This window comes from Dermacentor variabilis, chromosome 10 (assembly GCF_050947875.1).
Source record: "Dermacentor variabilis isolate Ectoservices chromosome 10, ASM5094787v1, whole genome shotgun sequence".
NCBI classification, from domain to species: Eukaryota; Metazoa; Arthropoda; class Arachnida; order Ixodida; family Ixodidae; genus Dermacentor; species Dermacentor variabilis.
This window is the reverse complement of record NC_134577.1, coordinates 124,040,626-124,058,988: the sequence shown is the minus strand read 5'-3', so window position 1 is coordinate 124,058,988 and position 18,363 is coordinate 124,040,626. Positions and strand designations below refer to the sequence as shown.

Genomic DNA, 18,363 nt, shown 5'->3' with positions numbered 1-18,363 from the left:
TAACAAAGACATGTCAGCACATGAGATACTAGTAAGAGTTCGGAATTTCACCCAGTCGGCTGTATCGATCTTCCACCTAGGAGCCTGTGGTGGATATTCGTTTTCTTTAGATGTTCTTAGTAGTATAAGGAAGTGGTCGCTGCCGTAAGGGTCGTTGGCAACTTTCCATTCAAGTTCAGGCAGTATAGACAGGGAAACTATGCTGAGATCTATTGAAGAGCAGGTTCTGTTTACAAGAGAGTAATATGTGGGTTCCTTCTTATTCAACAGGCACGCACCAGAAGAAAAAAGGAACCGTTCAACAAGACGTCCTGCGCATCTATACGAGCGTCGCCCCACAGGTAGTTGTGTGCATTGAAATCGCCAAGAACAACATAGGGTTCTGGCGATTCATCTATAAAGGGCTGAAATTCATGTTTGCTTAGATTGTAATTTGGGGGTATATAAGGCGAGCAAATAGTGATACGTTTGTTTAGCAGAACAACTCGAACCACCACTGCTTCAAGGGCCGTTCGTAGCTGTAAACGTTGACACGCTATGCTTTCTTGAATTACAATTGCAACACCGCCCGATGATGCGATTGCATCATCGCGATCTTTGCGAAAAGTAACACACTGTCGAAGAAAGTTTGTGTATTTTGGTTTTAAGTGCGTTTCCTGTAAACGCAGCACTTTTGGATTGTGTTTGTGGATGAGATCTTGCTCATCATCAAGGTTTTTAAGGCGACCTCTGACGTTCCGTTGAATAATTTGTGTATCGATATTGGAAGTAAATAGCGCTGTGTGTACGGAAACGGAAGTGATGCCTTAGATTACAGAGCTCTTTCGAGGCCCTGTAACCGGGGTTTTGCCCTTTTTGAAGCGTCCGACGGAGCCTCGTCGCTCCTTAGGCGTTTGGTGCGCCTTGAGGATAGGTGTAGTGGCCATTGCGTTTAGTGAGGCCCCGGACACGTGCTCTTGCGAGCGAGAAGTTACGAGAGGGAGTCCCGCCTTGGAGGGCAAGACCCCTGCGCCCACCAGTCCGGAAGTCGATGGGGCTCCCTGAGAGATTTGGCTGCGCCGGCTGTTGCCAGCGCTGTAAGGGGCTGGGGAGGTTGGGGCAGCCTCGGCTGCGCCCACCTTCGGGGTCGATGGTCCCTTCTGCTCGGTTGGCGGAGCAGCGCTAGCTGAAACCACCGTGGGGACAGACGGCGTAACTGCCGACTCACTGCTTGTGGGTCGGACAGCCGCCGGAGGCCGTTGTGACGCCGCTCCCTGGCGCGCCACTTCGGCAAAGCTGGTCTTCGGAAGGTATGCTACCCGCCTGCGTGCCTCTTTGAACGATATGTTTTCCTTAACTTTGATTGTGACTATTTTTCTTTTTTCCATGATGGACAGGACCGCGAGTACGCGACGTGTTCCCCATCACAGTTCAAGCAGTGGAGAGAGTTCTCACAAGCTTCAGAGGTGTGTTCTTGGGAACTGCACTTCGCACAGGTTTGGCGGCTTCGGCAGCTCTGCGAACTGTGGCCGAAACGCTGGCATTTGAAACATCTCAGGGGGTTTGGCGCGTATGGCCTAACACGGAGCTTAATATACACTGCCTCAATTGACTCGGGCAGGATACTTGAACAGAAGGTAATTATCAAGTGCTTGGTTTGGATTTCTTTGCCATCTGGCGTCATCTTAATTCTTTTAACATTGATCACATTCTGTTCACTGAAGCCCTCCAAGAGTTCCGCTTCAGTTTAGTCCAGAAGATCATCATCTGAAACTACGCCACGGGTGGTATTCATAGTACGGTGCGGGGTTACGATTACTTGGGTTTCCCCAAATGACACTAGTTTTGGCGGTTTCTCATACTGCTTCTGATCGCGGAGCTCCAAGAAGAGATCACCGCTTGCCATCCTCGACGCCTAATATCCTCGACCAAAAATTTCAATTAACGACTTTGAAACAAGAAATGATGAGACGGTTCGCACTGGTTTGCCTGGCTTTCCAGAATGTACTGCATGAAAATGGGGGAAAGTGTGGACTTGGCGTCCGAAAAATTGGAAAAGATCTTCGGTGCGCCCTCTTTTCTGAGGGCGATCAGGTAGTGAAGGGAAGGAAGTAGCCATGTGTAGTCGTGTAGTTTTCGGCAGCAACGCTAGCCGCCCCCCATGGAGTCCAACAAGGGGACGCTGCAGGGCCTGCAAAAACAGGGCCTGCAAACGCCAGCTGTACGTTGCCACTATAACGAAATATGACATAACCAAGGTTGGCTACTCACGCAAAATTAACCCTTGCTGCCAGGAAGCTCGGAAGTAATAAATAAATGAGGAGGAGACAGGAAAGATGAAAAGTGAGAGAAAACGAAGGTTGGAGGGAGAAAGAGAGAGGAAAAGGCAACTACCGATTTCCCCTGAGTGGGTCAGCCCGGGGGTGCCGTCTACGTGAAGCAGAGGCCAAAGAGGTGTATTGCCTCCGCTGAGGGGCCTTAAAGGTCCGAACACCCAGCATCGGCTCCACCCCCAAGATCCCCCTTCCCCCGGACACGGCTAAGCCACGCACGGTTAGACGCGGGAGGGTCCAACCCTCCTGTGCTCGGGTACGTGGTGTCGCAACGCACCAAACGCCTGCTGACGCAGCCGCCCCTGCGGGGAGGCGACCCCAGACAAACACATACCCACACCCAAAGTACATCAACAAAATCACAGGAGGCAAGGAAAGCGACCAATGTAGGCTCTGTTCACAAACAGGGAAACTCACACACATAACGTGGGAGTGCACCTCGCTCTCGTTTTCTCATCCCCCGGTCAGCAGCGCGACTGACTGGAGAGCCTGGCTCAGTTCCGGAGACGTCGACCGACAGCTTGAAATGGTGGACTGGGCGGAGAAGGCCAAGCAGGCCCAGGGCCTTACTTGAGCCCGATCCCACAGCCACGTCTCCCTTTACCCTTCCCCCTTTCAAGTTTACCACCACCACCACCCATTGTAAGTTTGCTTTCCAGTGGCTTTCCACACTGTGTTGGCGCGTTTAGGGATTATAATATCTTTTAGAAATACTGATGCGACCATGGTTTCTAAAAAAACTACATACATCATTACTGTTGTGGTTGTAAATAAGAATTTATTATTTCAGTTTTTGCTGCTGTTGTATTGCATTCATTAAAACTGTACCCATTAGTTTCCTGTCTAATGCCCGAAAGGCTTTGGAGGTAACTGAATAAATATATTAAATAAATAAATACAATAAAAGACATAAGCAAAGAAAGAATAGCCTACAGTAAAATGGCTTCTTTGTACAGTAACACCTAAGAAATTTTTCAAGGTTTCTTTATGAAATATGTTGGCGATGTGCGCTTTGAGATGAATCCCCTGTTTAGATGTGCTTCGTAGGAATATTGAAAGGTAGCGATAGTTTTGCATTCTATAATTCTAACTCTGTGACAGTGATCTACGTGAGGTGATCCACATGATGGGGAGGCAAGTTAGTTGCAGCTTGCGTGAAGCGATGTGTCCGAAACTGTCCAGGATGTGGAAGGAATTTTATACGAAGTGGCTGTCACCATTTATTGCAAACTGTGATGCAGGTATGCATGCGACCATGGATAGTGTGTCGATACATTATTCTAATGGTAACCACATAATTGTCGAAAGTCATCGTGGGATGAGAATTTAGGAACACACCATTTTGCTAAAGACACCCTTATTTAGAATCTCTTGGTGATGGCTATTTTGAGGCTTGCATTACTATGGATATGTGCGACATATATTCTTTACGGTATCGGCCCAAATTGCTGTGACACCCGCATGCTAAGGTTGGTAATGAGCATGACGGCATGACAGCGACTTCATGACGATAACGACGCAGTGACGAAGAAGCAATGAGGTCCGGAAATGAATGCGGTATGACGACAGTGGCATGATGAGATTGAGATGATCATTATGAAACATTGGCGATGGGATAACGGCGCCAGTGTCATGGCGACGGCATGAGGACATTGGGATTACGATGACTGTGCAACGACTATGGCATGACGACAACGGCATGATGAGAATCAGATGACGAAGTATTGGTGGCACCACAACGATGGTCTGACAACGAATGTTCGAAATGAGCATGTCAGCATGACCTCGAGTGTATTACGACGACGCAGTGACAATGGAATGACGCAGAAGGAATCATGTCGATCGGATTACTAAAGTGGTATGATTACGACGGCATGACGGCAGTGCGATGACCTTTTTGAAAGGATGAAAATGGTTAAGGACGAATGCGTGATGACGGCAGCATGAAGACAATGGGCTGATGACGAGTGTGTGACGATCTAGCAGCGTGCCTTCTTGGGCTTGTTGGTGAATGATTGAAATAACAACAAATAGCGCGCAGAGGACGAGACACCAAAAAACAAGACACACATGAACAGCACGAGCGCCTCACATCCAACAAATTTTGTTTTTCACATACAACACTTTTATGCGTCCGAAGAACATATCATGAAGAACAAACGATAGCTCTTATCGCAGAGGGAAATAGAAGGTGCGCTCAAACAAGTGCGTCCTGCTCTGCTTATCTTTTCAGCTTCAATGATCTCTCCAGTTACCCTGTTTTGCTTCCCACGAGAACAGATTTATCAAGGAACGGCTTGGACGTTTTTCAGTCGCAGGAAAGGATGTGATCAGCAAGTGGTCCCCCTCGCCCGTGTCTGATATTGCGGGCATGTTCCATAAGGCGCTCATTTAAACATGTACCGGTCTGTCCGATATAGTGGTTGCCGCGTGACAAGAGAATCTGGTACTGGACAGCTTCATTGCAAGTGACGTATGGTTTTTGATGTTTGACCATCCATGCTCGCACTTTCTTGTTGTCAGCCTTTCATGTCTAGCATAATTTGGCAAGTTTCTTCGGGCCCAGAACGAGACGGTTGCATTCGCCCGCTGGCCGATTCTGTTCGTTTGTGCCTGGGTTTTTACTGTTGCTTCTTCTGCGCTCTATTTGCTGTTATTCAAATGTATGGCGATGATGGCGTGGCTTCGATTGCACGGCGCGGAAACTGCATGATGTCGATGGCGTGATGATGACGGCTCATGACAGGTAGATGATGAAGCTGGAATGATTACGGTGGAATGACTACGACCGCGTGATGACGACTGTCTGGCGAGGCTTCAGTCACAACGATATAATAACGGCAGCATAATCACGATTAAAAGATAGCTTTAATATGATAGACTGATGAAGAAATGGCGCCGATGTAATGACGATCGCAGCATGACAACGACAGCATGGCGACAACGGCATGGCGTTTCCGAAGCGATGACGAGAGTGAGACTACAGGTGACAACGACGACGCATTAAATTTCATAGATGGAATGCGCGTGTTAGTTTCCTTCAGTTTGGAGGTGCTGAGTCCTACTTTCTTGCCGAATAGACAAAATTTGGCCAGTCAAAGTTTGGAATGTGGAGCAAAATCCACTGGAAACTACCGATTTTTTTTTCTGATGGGTAGAGATGTCCCCCGGTTGTTTATATGATTTCTCAAAAAGGAGTCCTATAAAGGCTCAAACGCCCTGTAGGCGCCCCTTGTACACTTTCCACAATGGTGAAATAGTCGAGCACCCTAGCTGCTAAGTGCGACAGATATGCACTGCCACCGGGTAACCACTGGTAAGGTCAGTACTAACGCGCTCCTGGCCCGGTGTTCGACGAATTCGGTTCGACGACCAAGAAGAGGACACCCACCCAATGGAAAATTTGATAAGGGATGGTGGAACATCCCCTTCATAAGTGAGGAGGGTGGCTTCGTAGCGACTCTGCGATTCAACTCGAGTAATTGGTCTTTAGTTCATACATCCTTCCCGTGTGGTCGAGCATCGTCGTAATCAGGACGCACGCCCAGGGAACCCATTTTGCCGTTTATTTATACTCAGCTGGAAGCTGATCATGGTTGTGTTTTGGGACCTTTATATTGAGGTGAGAGGGGTGGCTAAGCCAGGATGAGTGCTTTCTAGTAACGACTAACTGTCGGGCTAGTTGGCATTGGTTGGCTGGTGAGAGGAATTGGCCATGCACAGAGAGCCTCGTTGTAGACTATCTCCCATGTGTGTTCGGGTGGCAGACGAGGGTTTCCACAGGGTACATATCGGCAAAATAAGTACAAGCGCGGGAACGCCCGGTGCTCGGCCATTATTGGACCTGAGTGCTTGAGAAGCCTGTTCCTCCTCACTACGAGGGCATCCCAACCTAATAGTTGATTGGGACGCCACATGTTAAATAGCCACCATGGGAGAGGGCAAGATTGGCTTTTTCAAGGTATTGCTGCGCCCACAGTTTTTGATGGAAATTGTGTGGCGTGGCGTGCTTTCACAGGCAAATAAAATCTAAAGGAAGTCAAGTGTCGGGCCGGGGGGTAGGAGGCTTCTACTCATTTCGATAACTGGCACGTAACGGGCGCCAGCACGGTTTGGAAACCACGACCTCCCGCAGCAGCGGCACACACTGGATCACGAGGCCTTCGATTGTCTAAGCCTGCCTCTCTATTGTCCGTGTCTTTCGCTGCCCAAATTGCCCTCATCTGTTTTAAGCTACCTCACTAACCACTCCTGTGAGCCTCTGCATTTGTGCCCATGTATACTATCGCTTTCTGTACGAGCTGTAATCCTGAAGCCGTGAACGGAACACTATTGCTATTGAACTGGTGAAAATAACGTTCGGCGCTATCGAGACATAACAAGAGAAAGTTTCGTCGTTCCAGCAGTGCGTACACCCCTTATTTTCTCTTACGTACTTTCTTCGCGTAGTAATAGTGCATTGGTACGTCATGCAGAGCGACAACCTTAGCCCTTAACGCAATGTGCTTAGTCATGGCGCGCGACTTGTTCATCTTCGCAACTATCCTCGATTTGATTTCAATGAGCCTGCGGCGCTAGAGAAAGCTTAGCTTTGGCAGCCACAACTCCAGCTTAATGTTACGTAATGCGAAGCATTATTATATTTTCTTGTCTGCAGAACAGCATTCACAAAGCATTGTAATTTTGTCAAACGAAACGTACACTGCCGCGTGTGAAGATTTATTGTTTATATGAGATCACATTGCTAGAGATGATTATCATGTACAAATTTACAATTTTAGATTGCTAGATTTTGTAAAGGTACATATTGTAACGACGTAGGATCGACGAGGACGTGGAGCAGTACTAGCAAAGACACCTTATAAGTCGTCAAAAAAAAAACCAACATCTTCGTCTCCACGCGTAATCTCACAACCCGCGCTACGTCAACCTCGTCCCCACTGGCACATACCCGTGGCAATATAGTTGTGCCATTTGCTCCCCCTTTAGAAAACATCCTCGTCCCGATGATAGAACCTTGCAAAACAGCGATAAACAACTGTGCCCTCTTGTCAGTCTTCAAAATAAAGCTTCATACGAAGCACGTGAACCATCTCGGGTAAATCTCGTCGGCGGTTTGAACAGTGAGAGCCATCCGGAACGATTTAGTAGTTGACGTCACTGATACGTCGGAGAAATACTTAGGGCCCGAAGTACCTGCGCAGGAGCTGTTCAGAGAGCCGACTCTGACGAATAGGTGTCCAGACCCACACTTAGTCGGCGATGTTTTATGTGACGGGTCTGTGTCGAAGATTGTAGCATCTGGCGTCGCAGTCCTGTTGGAGTACGTGGATTCGCAGACGCGCAAGCTGCCTAGCTGCTTCTGCTCGTTGTGTGATCTCTTCAGCACCCGTCTCGTTGTCATCGAATTCATGAGGCAGCATTGCGTATAATGTTGTCGTAACCTTGCGGTCGTACGCGAGACTGAAGGGTGTCTTGCGAGTGGTATTTTGACCAGCCGCATTGTACGCAAAGGTGACATATGTTAAACCTCGTTCGAGTTCTTGTGCTCTACATTTACGTACATGCTTATCATATCAGACAGTCTCCTATTGAGGAGTTCTGTCAGTACGTTTGCTTGGCGGTGATAGGCCGCTGTCTTAAGGTAGGCAGTCGCCCTTAGATGTACGAAAGCTTGGCGAAGAATGCAGGACCTCTGTCCGTAACGATTACTCTGGAAGCGCCATGCCTTAAAACGATGTATTCGAGAAAAAAACAGTGCCACTTCATCTGCTGTTGCCCGTTGCAGGGCACCTGTCTCGGCCTATCAAGTGAGATATCCCGCGTTGACGATTATCCACCTATTGCCGGTAGCAGACGTTGGAAAATGACCAGAAAATCCACGCCTACTTCTGCAAATGGTTTGGCGGGTACTTGAACAACGGTCAGCTCGCTTGACGGATGGCGGCTTGCGAGGCTGGCAATCAAGACATATATGAATGTAAGGTTTAACGACCGCAGTAAATCTCGGAAAATAGTAATTCTGCCGAATCCATGCCCATGTGCGAGTGTAGCCCAAGTGCCCACGGGTCGGCTTGTTGTGGCAGGCGTGTAATATTTCACGTCGCAGTGATGAGGGAACAACGAATCAGGTAGTTGCTGCCGCTACGTGAGAAGTTCTTTTAGAGGACGTCATGGCGCAAGCAGTACTACGTCAGTCCTCTTGCAAATAGCTTCAGCACGCTGTTGGTTCGTCCTTCAGGGTAATCAATAAGCAGCAGCAATGTCGTCCCGTTGCTGGCGTGAAAGATTGGCAGTGTCCCCGAGTCCGGGAAAGACCGTGTCGTCATCGTCTTGTGCTGCCAGCTTAACAGCAGACCGAGAAAGGCAGTCGCCGCTGGCGTGCTGTTTTCCCTACTTCTATGCGACAACAGTGTCGAACACTTGGAGTCGAAAACTCAGCCGGCCGGAAGGATCTTTCAAATTGACCCAGCACAGCAAATGGTGGTCGCTAACGAGGGTGAAAGACCGACCACACAAAAACGGACGAAATTTGAGAAATGCCCATACCATTGCGAGACATTATTTTTCAGTGGTCGAGTAGTTTGCTTCGGCTCGGTATAGTGTCCTACTGGTGCAAGCGATCACCTTTTCACTGTCGTCCGGCCATTGTACGAGAACCACGCCTAGACTGAGATTACTAGCGTCTTTATGCAATATCGTCGAGGCGTCTCCATCGAAGTGTGCTAGCACGGGAGGCATTTGCATGCGTTTCCAGAGCTCGTGAAATGACCGCTGCTGGTCCTCGCCCCAAGAAAAAGGGATATCTACTCTGGTGAGTTGTGTTAAGGGCCATGCGATGCGCGAGAAATTCGCAATAAATCGCCGGTATTATGCACAGAGTCCGAGAAAACGTCGCGCGGCCTTTTTGTCTGATGGGGTCGGGAAACTGGCGACGGCAGCAATTTTATCCCGATCAGGTCGGACTGCTTGACTGCTGACTGCATGACCGAGAAACTGGAGCTCTTGAAAGGCAAAATGGCACTTCTCAGGCTTCAATGTGAGGCCGGCAGAGCGTGCTGCTTCAAAAACGGTTTTCAGCCTTCGTAAGTGTTCGTCAGACGCTGTGGAAAAGACAATCACGCCATCTAGGTACACGAGGCATGTTTGCAATTTAAATCCAGAAAGGACAGTGTCCATTCTACGCTGAAATGTTGCTGGCGCCGAACAAAAACCGAAGGGATGTTCGAAATTCATAACGTTCGTCAGGCGTCACAGAGGCGGTTTCCTCATAGTTTTTCTCATCTACTTCAATCTGCCAATAAGCGCTTGTCAAGTCCATTGACGAAAAGTAGCACGCGTTTCGCAGCCTATCCAAGGAATCATGAATACGAGGCAGTGGATAAACGTACGTTTTTGTGACCTGATTGAGCTTCTGAAAGTCGATCCAGAAGCGTAGGCTACCGGCCGCCTTTTTCACTAAAGTACAGGTGATGCCCAAGGACTGTCAGATGGTCGAATAAAGCCATCTTCCAGCATCGTCTTCACTTGTTTTTGTACTGCCTCGCGTTTCTTTGGGGCTACACGATAAGGGTTTTGTCGAATGGGTCTCAAGCCGGCATCAGTTATGATGTCGTGTTTGGTAAGTGGCGTTTGACCAACTCGTGATGCAGATGCGAAACAGACCTGGCAATGATAGGTGATTTAAAAAAAACGGTTTCGTTCAATGGCCGTTAACGCCGGACTAACGTTTACAATAGGCGCAGCTGCGTGGATTGTAGAGGCCACCTCCTGCGCTAAGTGGCAGTCTTGTATTTGTGTTACTTCGTCGAAATAGGAGACAGCCATGCCTCTAACGATGGGTCGACGCTCCTTACTGAACTTTGTCAGCAAAAGTTCGGCGCTTTCCGTCGATTACATTCATAAGTTCTTTGGATCATGATGCATGACGCGTGTTCATACCACGAAGCTTGGGTATGAACACGCTGCAATTCTGTGCTAGCGCATTGATGCGTTCAGCGACTCCAGTCCCATTTTGAGGGCTGTCACAGTGTACGGGCACCAGAGAGCATCTCCGCGGCAACAGCATCACGTCGTCTGCAGCAATGCGCAAGGGAAGTTGGTGTTGCTCCTCATGGGGTACATTGTCCCAGTTCATGGCATAGCGACGCTTCTGCCAAGGATATTAATCCCGGCGCCATGCTCATGTAGGAAATCCATCGGAAGTATAAGTCCCTTACAACATTCAGCAAGAACGACAAGGATGGCGACGAAGGTTGAACCGATGATTAAAAGTCGGGCCGTGCATTTCCCGACAAGTGCTAGCAACTGACCTCCGGCGGTTCTTATGTTGGACCCATGCCATGGCGCCTTCACCTTCCTTAGTTTGTCGGCGTGGTGTAAGCTTATGATTGAAAAATGGGAGTCAGTGTCAGCAAGAGCGGCTACTTGGTGGCCGTGAACGATAACGATGAGACGGGCGCTGAATACGTCAGTTACGTCTTCCGTAGTTTTATCCGTCGTATCCGTCGTTGAATTCGGCGTCTTAATGAGATAATCGGAGTCTTCACGTCGTCATTCGTCGATAATGGAGGATGTGGAGAAGTTGGCAACTGGCAACCTCACGCCCGGATGTGGCTTTGGCTAGTTTCCCTGTCGCTGGCTAGTGGACCTGCCTCTAGTGACCTTGGAAAAAGTGCGACGAGTCGGTGAATTCTAGCGTGCAGCAGATGGAGAAGAAGAACGCGATCGGGGTGTCTTCGTGTTTTGCGGCTGATTGTTCACAAGAGCGTCGTTGTAGGCCCGTCGACCGTCATGCGGAGAACAGGCGTGGTTGGCAGGAAAGCGTGGGTATTGAGCGACACGGTAGTTGTTCCATTTGTGGCAAACTCGATGGACCAACACACTGGTGGGCGTCAGACGCTGCGCCACAAATCGGTTTCCCGACGCTGATATTTCGGCGGCAACTCTCCATGGAGCTAAGGAATAGAGTGAGCATATCGAAGATACGGCATTAGTTGTGCTGGCATGATCGGCGTAGTCGGTGGAGTCGACGAGGGTGATTGCAGCGACTCTGTTTGTAGCGTAGGGAATTTTATCGTTGTTGGTGTTAACAGCGTCGCAGTCAGATTGATCTGACGGCGAACAGCATCCGCATAAGTAAGGCGACTCGGAACGTTAACACAGCCTGGCGATCCCAATGCTTGCGGGGACTTCTTCCCAGACCGGACTAAATCAGCTACATAAGATAACGCTGGCGCCGGTTCCGTAGGCGCACTAACAAATCCGAGCTGGTGACGCTCTTTTCTGACAACCTCTCGGATAACTTCACCCAGAGGCCTGTCTTTAGTTGCAGTCAGTACGGAAGTGTTCACCGCCGAGTTACTCATGTCACGCTGGCTGTATCGTTGCTGTAGGGCTTGTTCAATGGCTGCAGCCATTTTTGTTAACTCCGCCACTGTTGTCGGTGGATTGCTGCAAAGGCCGGGAAACAGTTGCTCTTTCACTCCCCGCAAGAGATACCGCAGCTTTTTCTGCTCTGGCATGTCGGGGTCTGCCCTACGGAAAAGACGGGCCATGTCTTTTGAGAACATGTTCCTACAGGTGGGCAGCGCAACCCGGACGAAAGAGAAAAGGAAGTACACGATCGTACACTTCCTTTTATCTCTCGTCCGGGTTGCGCGGCCCACCATTAGGAACATGTTCAATCAATAACTCGCCCAGCTTTCCGTGTTAATTCTTTTGAGAACATTTTAACGCTGTCATAGGGCTTTTGAATGAGCATTTGAAGGAAACGCTGCGCATTTTCCCTCCTGTCAATTTTTTTAAAGGTATACAGCAGCTATGTAGGACAGTCGCTTCACGTGGCAAAACTCCTCTCCCGGGTTGACGTACCATGTGCGTGCATTGTCATTTAGATAGAAACAGGCACTGGAGAGTTTGTCCTCCCAGCTGGTCTTATGGTTGTACTTGGCGACGCGTTCGAACTGGTCTAGCCAATCTTGGACGTCTTCAAAGGCATCACCATGCAAGCTCCACGGAACCATAGGAGTCTGTAGTGTTACTTGCGATGAAGCTGCGGTAGCCATGGTAGTTGTAGGAGGCAAACAATTTGTCGAGGTTTCTTCCAGGGGAATGGAGTCGGGCCCATCCTAGCAGGCGAGGGCTGAACTGGTGGACCGGTGTTCCGATGGGCGATGGCGATTCCGCACTCGATCGTCGGCTCCGCAAAGGAGCGCCAAGCGTGAAGAATATCCCTTATCGGCCTCCACCAGTGTAACGACGTAGGATCGACGAGGCCGCAGAGCAGTACTAACAAATACACGTTATCAGTTGTCAAAGAAAGCCAGCAATGCCTTCTTCGGCTCCACGATAACCTAAAAATCTGGGCTACTTCAACCTCATCCCCACTGGCACTTACCCCGCAGCAACATAGTAGTGCCAATATGCATCTATATCCATGGATACATATGTGCATCACTTAACATAATTACTCAACCTACATTGGTTGACTAATTGTGATTTCTATCGTGTCTCTGATGGTGACATCACTGGTGGATTCGCCGGTAGGGGCCGAGCAAGCCCAATGCTCGCCGTTGCTGACGTCAGTACGCACTCGTGGAAGAACCTAAGTGCACTATGCCTAGAGTTTGAGAACGAATGTTTCAAGCTATAAGTGAGTGCATACCGTTTCCTGGGTTCTCTATTGGGTCTGAAGGTCACATTTGGCGCCACTAAGTGTATGATAAAAGCTATGCGTTTCAAATTCAGCGCTAGGTCACTGTGTGATGCGCCTAAGTGCATTGTTCTCCGGATTGTCCCACGAGTGCAGTCAGATAACCGGTAGAAAAAAAAATACCGGCAGAATGTTTCACGATGACTATCGATGGTAGTGCGGTTAGCTTGGAAGCAACACAGCTCCGTGCCACCGGCGAAACGTGTCGTGCAAGGGGCTTGTGCCGCAGCGGAATTCCGCATACGGGTTTCTCTCTGGGCACGCTTGGCCATTGGGACGGCTTGGTCGCACTTTCCTATGGTCACGCTGCCCAATCTAGTGGCGCTGCCGCGGATTGCACCAGCCAGTGGCGCACCCGAGCGTATCAGCCGCGTACTACACTCATGTTCCTCTCTCGCGCTTCCCTATTGATATACGATGCACCGTGTAGCGCCGTCACCGAGAAGTACGCACATGGCCTTCGAGCTGTGACGCACGCAGAAAAATTTGTCCCTCATTGGCCGCATACCTGTGAACTCTCCTGATTTGTCCAGGAGATTGCCGAATTTCGCACGTGCGCGCGCCACACACGCACGCACGAGGAGCGCATGAGAGGCAAAGGTTTAACATGCGTTGCATAATGACCTCTTTTTCATAAATTAGCTACGCCGCAATTAGCATTTAGAGCATGTACGTGTAGAGCACGTTTTGTGGTGAAGCGCATTGAGAATAGAAAGCGGCCACTGTCACCGGATAAAGTGCGTGTGTATAAATTTTGACTCTTTTCACGGTGATGCCGAGGTCATCGTTGCCATGCTTGATCAAGTAGTGACGCGTCCATTGCTGGCTCAGATGGCTCCATTGCGTCTGTGTTTACAATGGATGTACATGACGCCGGTGCGGCTCTCCGAACTTCAGTTTCGGCGGATATCGTAGACAGTGACTGGGTGCACGACACGCGAAGCTTTGGCCACAGCTTCAAGGACATGCATGCGCTTTCGGAGCTCATTACGCTTTGTTCAAACGGTGCGACCAGAATTTACGGTGCTTGAAATAAAAGCGGGGCTAAAAATGCATCACAAGCTATCGCAACTTTCCGCTTATGAATTTAATCAGTATAAGTGGGATTAGCTCTTCGTTCTTTATTCAGCAAATGATTTCAAACAGTGACTTCTCACATTTCTGCTTCAGTAAAGTTACCACGGCGGTCAATATCTGATTGTTTACTTTCATCCTGATCGCTCGCGGGCGTGCTCAGTTGCGATAGACTTGTTAGACATGTTGTGATATACCTGTTGTGATAGAGTTGTTGCGATAGACTTGATAGATAGGTTGGGCACAAGGCTTGTCACATAGATGTTCTGTAAGTTTTAATAGCTTGTAGCAAATACGTATTATCGCTTGTCAATCGCTTAGTGTGTGGACCGTTACGAAACGTTCAGCTTCGAACGTTAGTGTGCTGCCGGTGTGGTCGCCGTCAGCCATGTGTCGGCGCATTGATTCAAGTATGTGCCCATTCACTTATTCTTGATACATTGGCGACAGAGTGGCCGTAAGTTGTGTGTGAGTTGGGGTTGATGTTTGTAGATAATGCGCGAGAATGTTACTATATGCCAAGATGCGGCGCTACTCCCTTTGTCACCGTATAACGAGCGGTCACTTGTGGAGACGTTCCAGGCTTGAAGGTCCACGTTTCCAATCCCATCCCATGATCTCTTTTTTTCTTAGTTTTCATTTTCGAGTTAGGAGGGACAGGTCATTGTCCGGTCCCTCCTAACAATGTATGTGCAGATTATTTCAGCTATCCATCTGTGGCTACAACATCATGTGCCGGTGAACTGTCTCGTCATGGTTTCTATCATTATCATCCTTCTGAACGCGGGCATCTTTAACCTAGCGTATTATTGCTCACATCGCACACACATTTGGAATTCATATTCATTAAACGCTCTACACGTGGACCTTCTGCCCTCGCTGACTGCACTTTGGTACACTAGGAGTAATCCTGCCCATACTTCGCTTTTCAAATTCAGCTTTTACAGAAAAAATAGGCATTTGGGTATTATTTCAAAACCGTTATTCATTTAATTTTCATTGGCCTTAAACCTGTTATTAGACTACTGTAGGAACGCCTTTCTCCGCAGTTACTTAATTTTCGTTTCAACGAATTATGGGATGAGAACTTATCAGAGGTTGAAGTCCTTTCCTTGGAGGTCAGTGCTAGAAAGGGAGTTGTAGAGAATTTTTTATCTTCGAGATAATCCGTGGATCGCAAAGAGCTGGCAGCACAGGCAGGCCTAACGTAGCAGCGGTCCGTGAACATGGACAAACAAATTCATTCCATTCCTTAATTTGACGGCCACAATTTTGCAGTCAGCTACTGCACATGGACATAACTTGCACCATGAATGGAGCACAGTCTCTTAATAAAGACTCAGTTGCATTTTCCACAGCTGATCACACAGAAGCAGGGCAGTAGAGGTAATGGTTTCGTATTCGTGCCGCGCGCCGCCGAAAGCGCCATCTTGTTTCTGTAGAGCAAACTGCTTCGCGAAAAGGGTCAATACACGCGCGGACATGCCGTTGCCGGTCATATGATGGGCACCGAGATTTGTAGAAACTCTACTGACAGCCATTCAGAAATCTGACGTTGCTGTGGCCCCAGAAAAGAAGATCGAGTTTTTTTTTTCACTTGTCGTAATTGTACGTGCCTTACCAGTGCGAACTCAAGAATGGTTCAATGTTGTCGTACACGGCGTCGCTTTTGGTGAAGAGCTTGTACATGGCCAGCACTAGTCGCTCGAACTGGGAGCGGTAAACGCGAATCGTTGACCACACTTCAATGTCGGGCTGACGTGGGAAGCTGGTAAGTGTCTCTATCACCACTGTCCTGGACAACGAAGAACAAAATGTGAGACTGTGATTAATACGTTTCTGGAATATGCATCCTACACACATTCGGTTCACTCAAGAGCAAGAGCCCACAGAAGGAAGTCTGTGATCGTGTCCGGCCATATTTTTTGCATTTGTAAGATTCTTTCCACCCCGGCAGGAGCTGTTTTCTGCAGTTGTGAAATGCGAGATAGCACTGTACTCCCACGTAATCCTACAGCCTCCGTATATATTTAGTAGTCAGTTTTCTATGGACGTTGTCGCATTATTTACTGCAAGTAAAAATGTGACGCACGCGCTTTGTTCCGTTGGAAGAGCCACTGATAAGCAAGTGGATTGCCCTGTATGTAAATCCAGTTTCCGATGAATGTATCTTGGAATCTAAAAAAAAATGGCTGCTTTGAACTACCATATAATGCATAGTATCAGCGCGCAGTAAACAATGAGATCATGATGTCAAATTGTCAAATGAAAATATACACAAGAAAGTATGCCATCAGTTATAGCAATATGAGATTTCAATATGAGTACGTAAGTAAGCTCTCCTGCTCACGAGCAGGAAACATAACACACGCACCTTGGCCTGGAGAGGTTCACGGCTACGTCAAACCACACGGGAAAGCCCCAGCGCACGGAAGCGTTGACGAGTGCCTCGAGGACGAGCCGAGCGCCGTCGGCGGCGTCGCCGGTCTGGCGGCGCAGCGGGTACAAGTAGGGCCACGAGATGCCCATCTCTCGGCGCACGTCCTTCAGCCGTGCCAGCTCGCTCGCGGGGTTCGCCGGAGCCAGCACGCAGCTGCGGTAGAACAGCGCCGCCTTGTCGCTGGCGGCCGCCCTCGCAGCGGGCGCCGCTTGGGTCGCCGCAGCCTTCGAACGGTTCGCGGCGGCAGCCAGTGCATCGTGACCGATTGACTCGCGCAGACGGAAGGCGATCTCGTCGAACACGCTCAATCCCTGTCAGAGTTGAATGCGGCACTGGGGTCATTTCTAACCAAGCACGTACGCCGACTATGCACGCTAAAACAGCGCGAGATCTCGCGGTAAGGAAAAAACAAGGGTATTTGCTCGCACAAAATGCAATATGGCAAGTTGTTTGCATATACCACTCTTTCATCCTTCTGTCCAGTCCTGCAAGGATGGGCATTGTGTCTCCTTATTCAGTGGTAATGGCAAGAGCGCGACCACTAAAGGAGGCACACAGTCCCACGTCACAGGCCCTCTGAACAACTTTACCTGGACGGCAGCGATGTACATGCATAAATATTTTTTTTACGATGCACCCACGCACCAGCCACAACAATAGCGGAAACAATTCACTTTGCTATTACACTGCCTCTGACACAATTCAGTCGCAGAGAAGCGGATTGCTATAGCAGCCACAGAAAACACCTGGGAATTCAAAAAATACAACCTTCGTTTTAATGCGTTTTACAGCGAGATTTGCAAAAGGCTCTAACCATTATACGGTCCACTTAGCGCTGTCATGGACATCCCTTAGTGCAGCCCAGGAAATTTGTGCACGGTTTGTACAGTCTCGAGAGTTCGGAACATATGTTCAGTTTGAAAATCAATATTTAAATGTGTCACAATAAACAAAATAGAACTTTGCAGAATAATGTTACCTAGTAATGAACGGGAAGAACACGGCAGCAGCCCTTTGAATAACTTTTTATTCGGCCAACCTGTGACCGCAAAAACACTCAATGCACAGCGATACCGGCGAACACAGTCGGCGATCGTCGGAATCTCATCGGCCGATCAAGTGCGTCGGATTTTATGTATGAGTCATCGGAAGTTCCAGACTGTCAGCTCGTGGCCACGTGTCTTCCAGAAAGCACTACACCATTCGCGTCGCACATACAGTCCGATTGCACAAGCTTCGGTGACAACAGACAACGCATAGAACCATCGATAAGGTTCCAGTAAGTGCTAAACATGCGGGCGCGTGTTGCGCTGAGCGATAACTGTTTCGTGGGTGAAATGCAATCCCCGAGAAAGGGATTATAAGCACACGTGCCGATATCCCCATCTTAAAAAGCATTGTGTCGATGCTACAAACAGATGTGGAAGTGAAAAGAAAACCACGCATATTAAAGGAATAACAACAACAAATCAACAAAGGAACCAAGTCTCTGAAGTTCGTCAGCGGGCGTAGAAAGGCTTAAGGTGCACCACGTGGAGGACTTCAGGTCGTGCGTGGCGCTGCTGTGATTGCGAAATTCCGTCTGGCAAGACCTCACACGCCAGTGCACCATACGTCGGATGATCTTTTAAGGTTCGAAAAAGCATCGTCAGAGGTGTATCTACCGGGGTCGACAAGTGGGGGGGGCAAAGTAGGTCATTGACCCTCCCATTTTTTAAAGCGGTCACTTTCGGCTGCTCTGGAAAGTCTAACAAAAATGCAGCTGAAGCTAAATTGTCTTCCTTTATAGAGAGATGGAGAGAGAAAGGGACTGGCTGAGCCAC

General features: G+C 48.8%; 1 protein-coding gene across 1 annotated transcript in view; it reads right to left on the bottom strand.

Annotated features, from left to right (window-relative positions):
• LOC142559407 (neprilysin-1-like) overlaps positions 1 to 16,629 on the bottom strand; it is an 80,018-nt gene extending 63,389 nt beyond the window's left edge. The window contains exons 1-2 of the mRNA XM_075671005.1: positions 16,475 to 16,629; positions 15,722 to 15,895 (exon numbers count right to left, since the gene is read on the bottom strand). Of these exons, the coding sequence (XP_075527120.1) occupies positions 15,722 to 15,895; positions 16,475 to 16,629 (329 nt within the window). The remainder of the gene's footprint in view (positions 1 to 15,721; positions 15,896 to 16,474) is intronic.
• Positions 16,630 to 18,363: the final 1,734 nt, after the last annotated feature.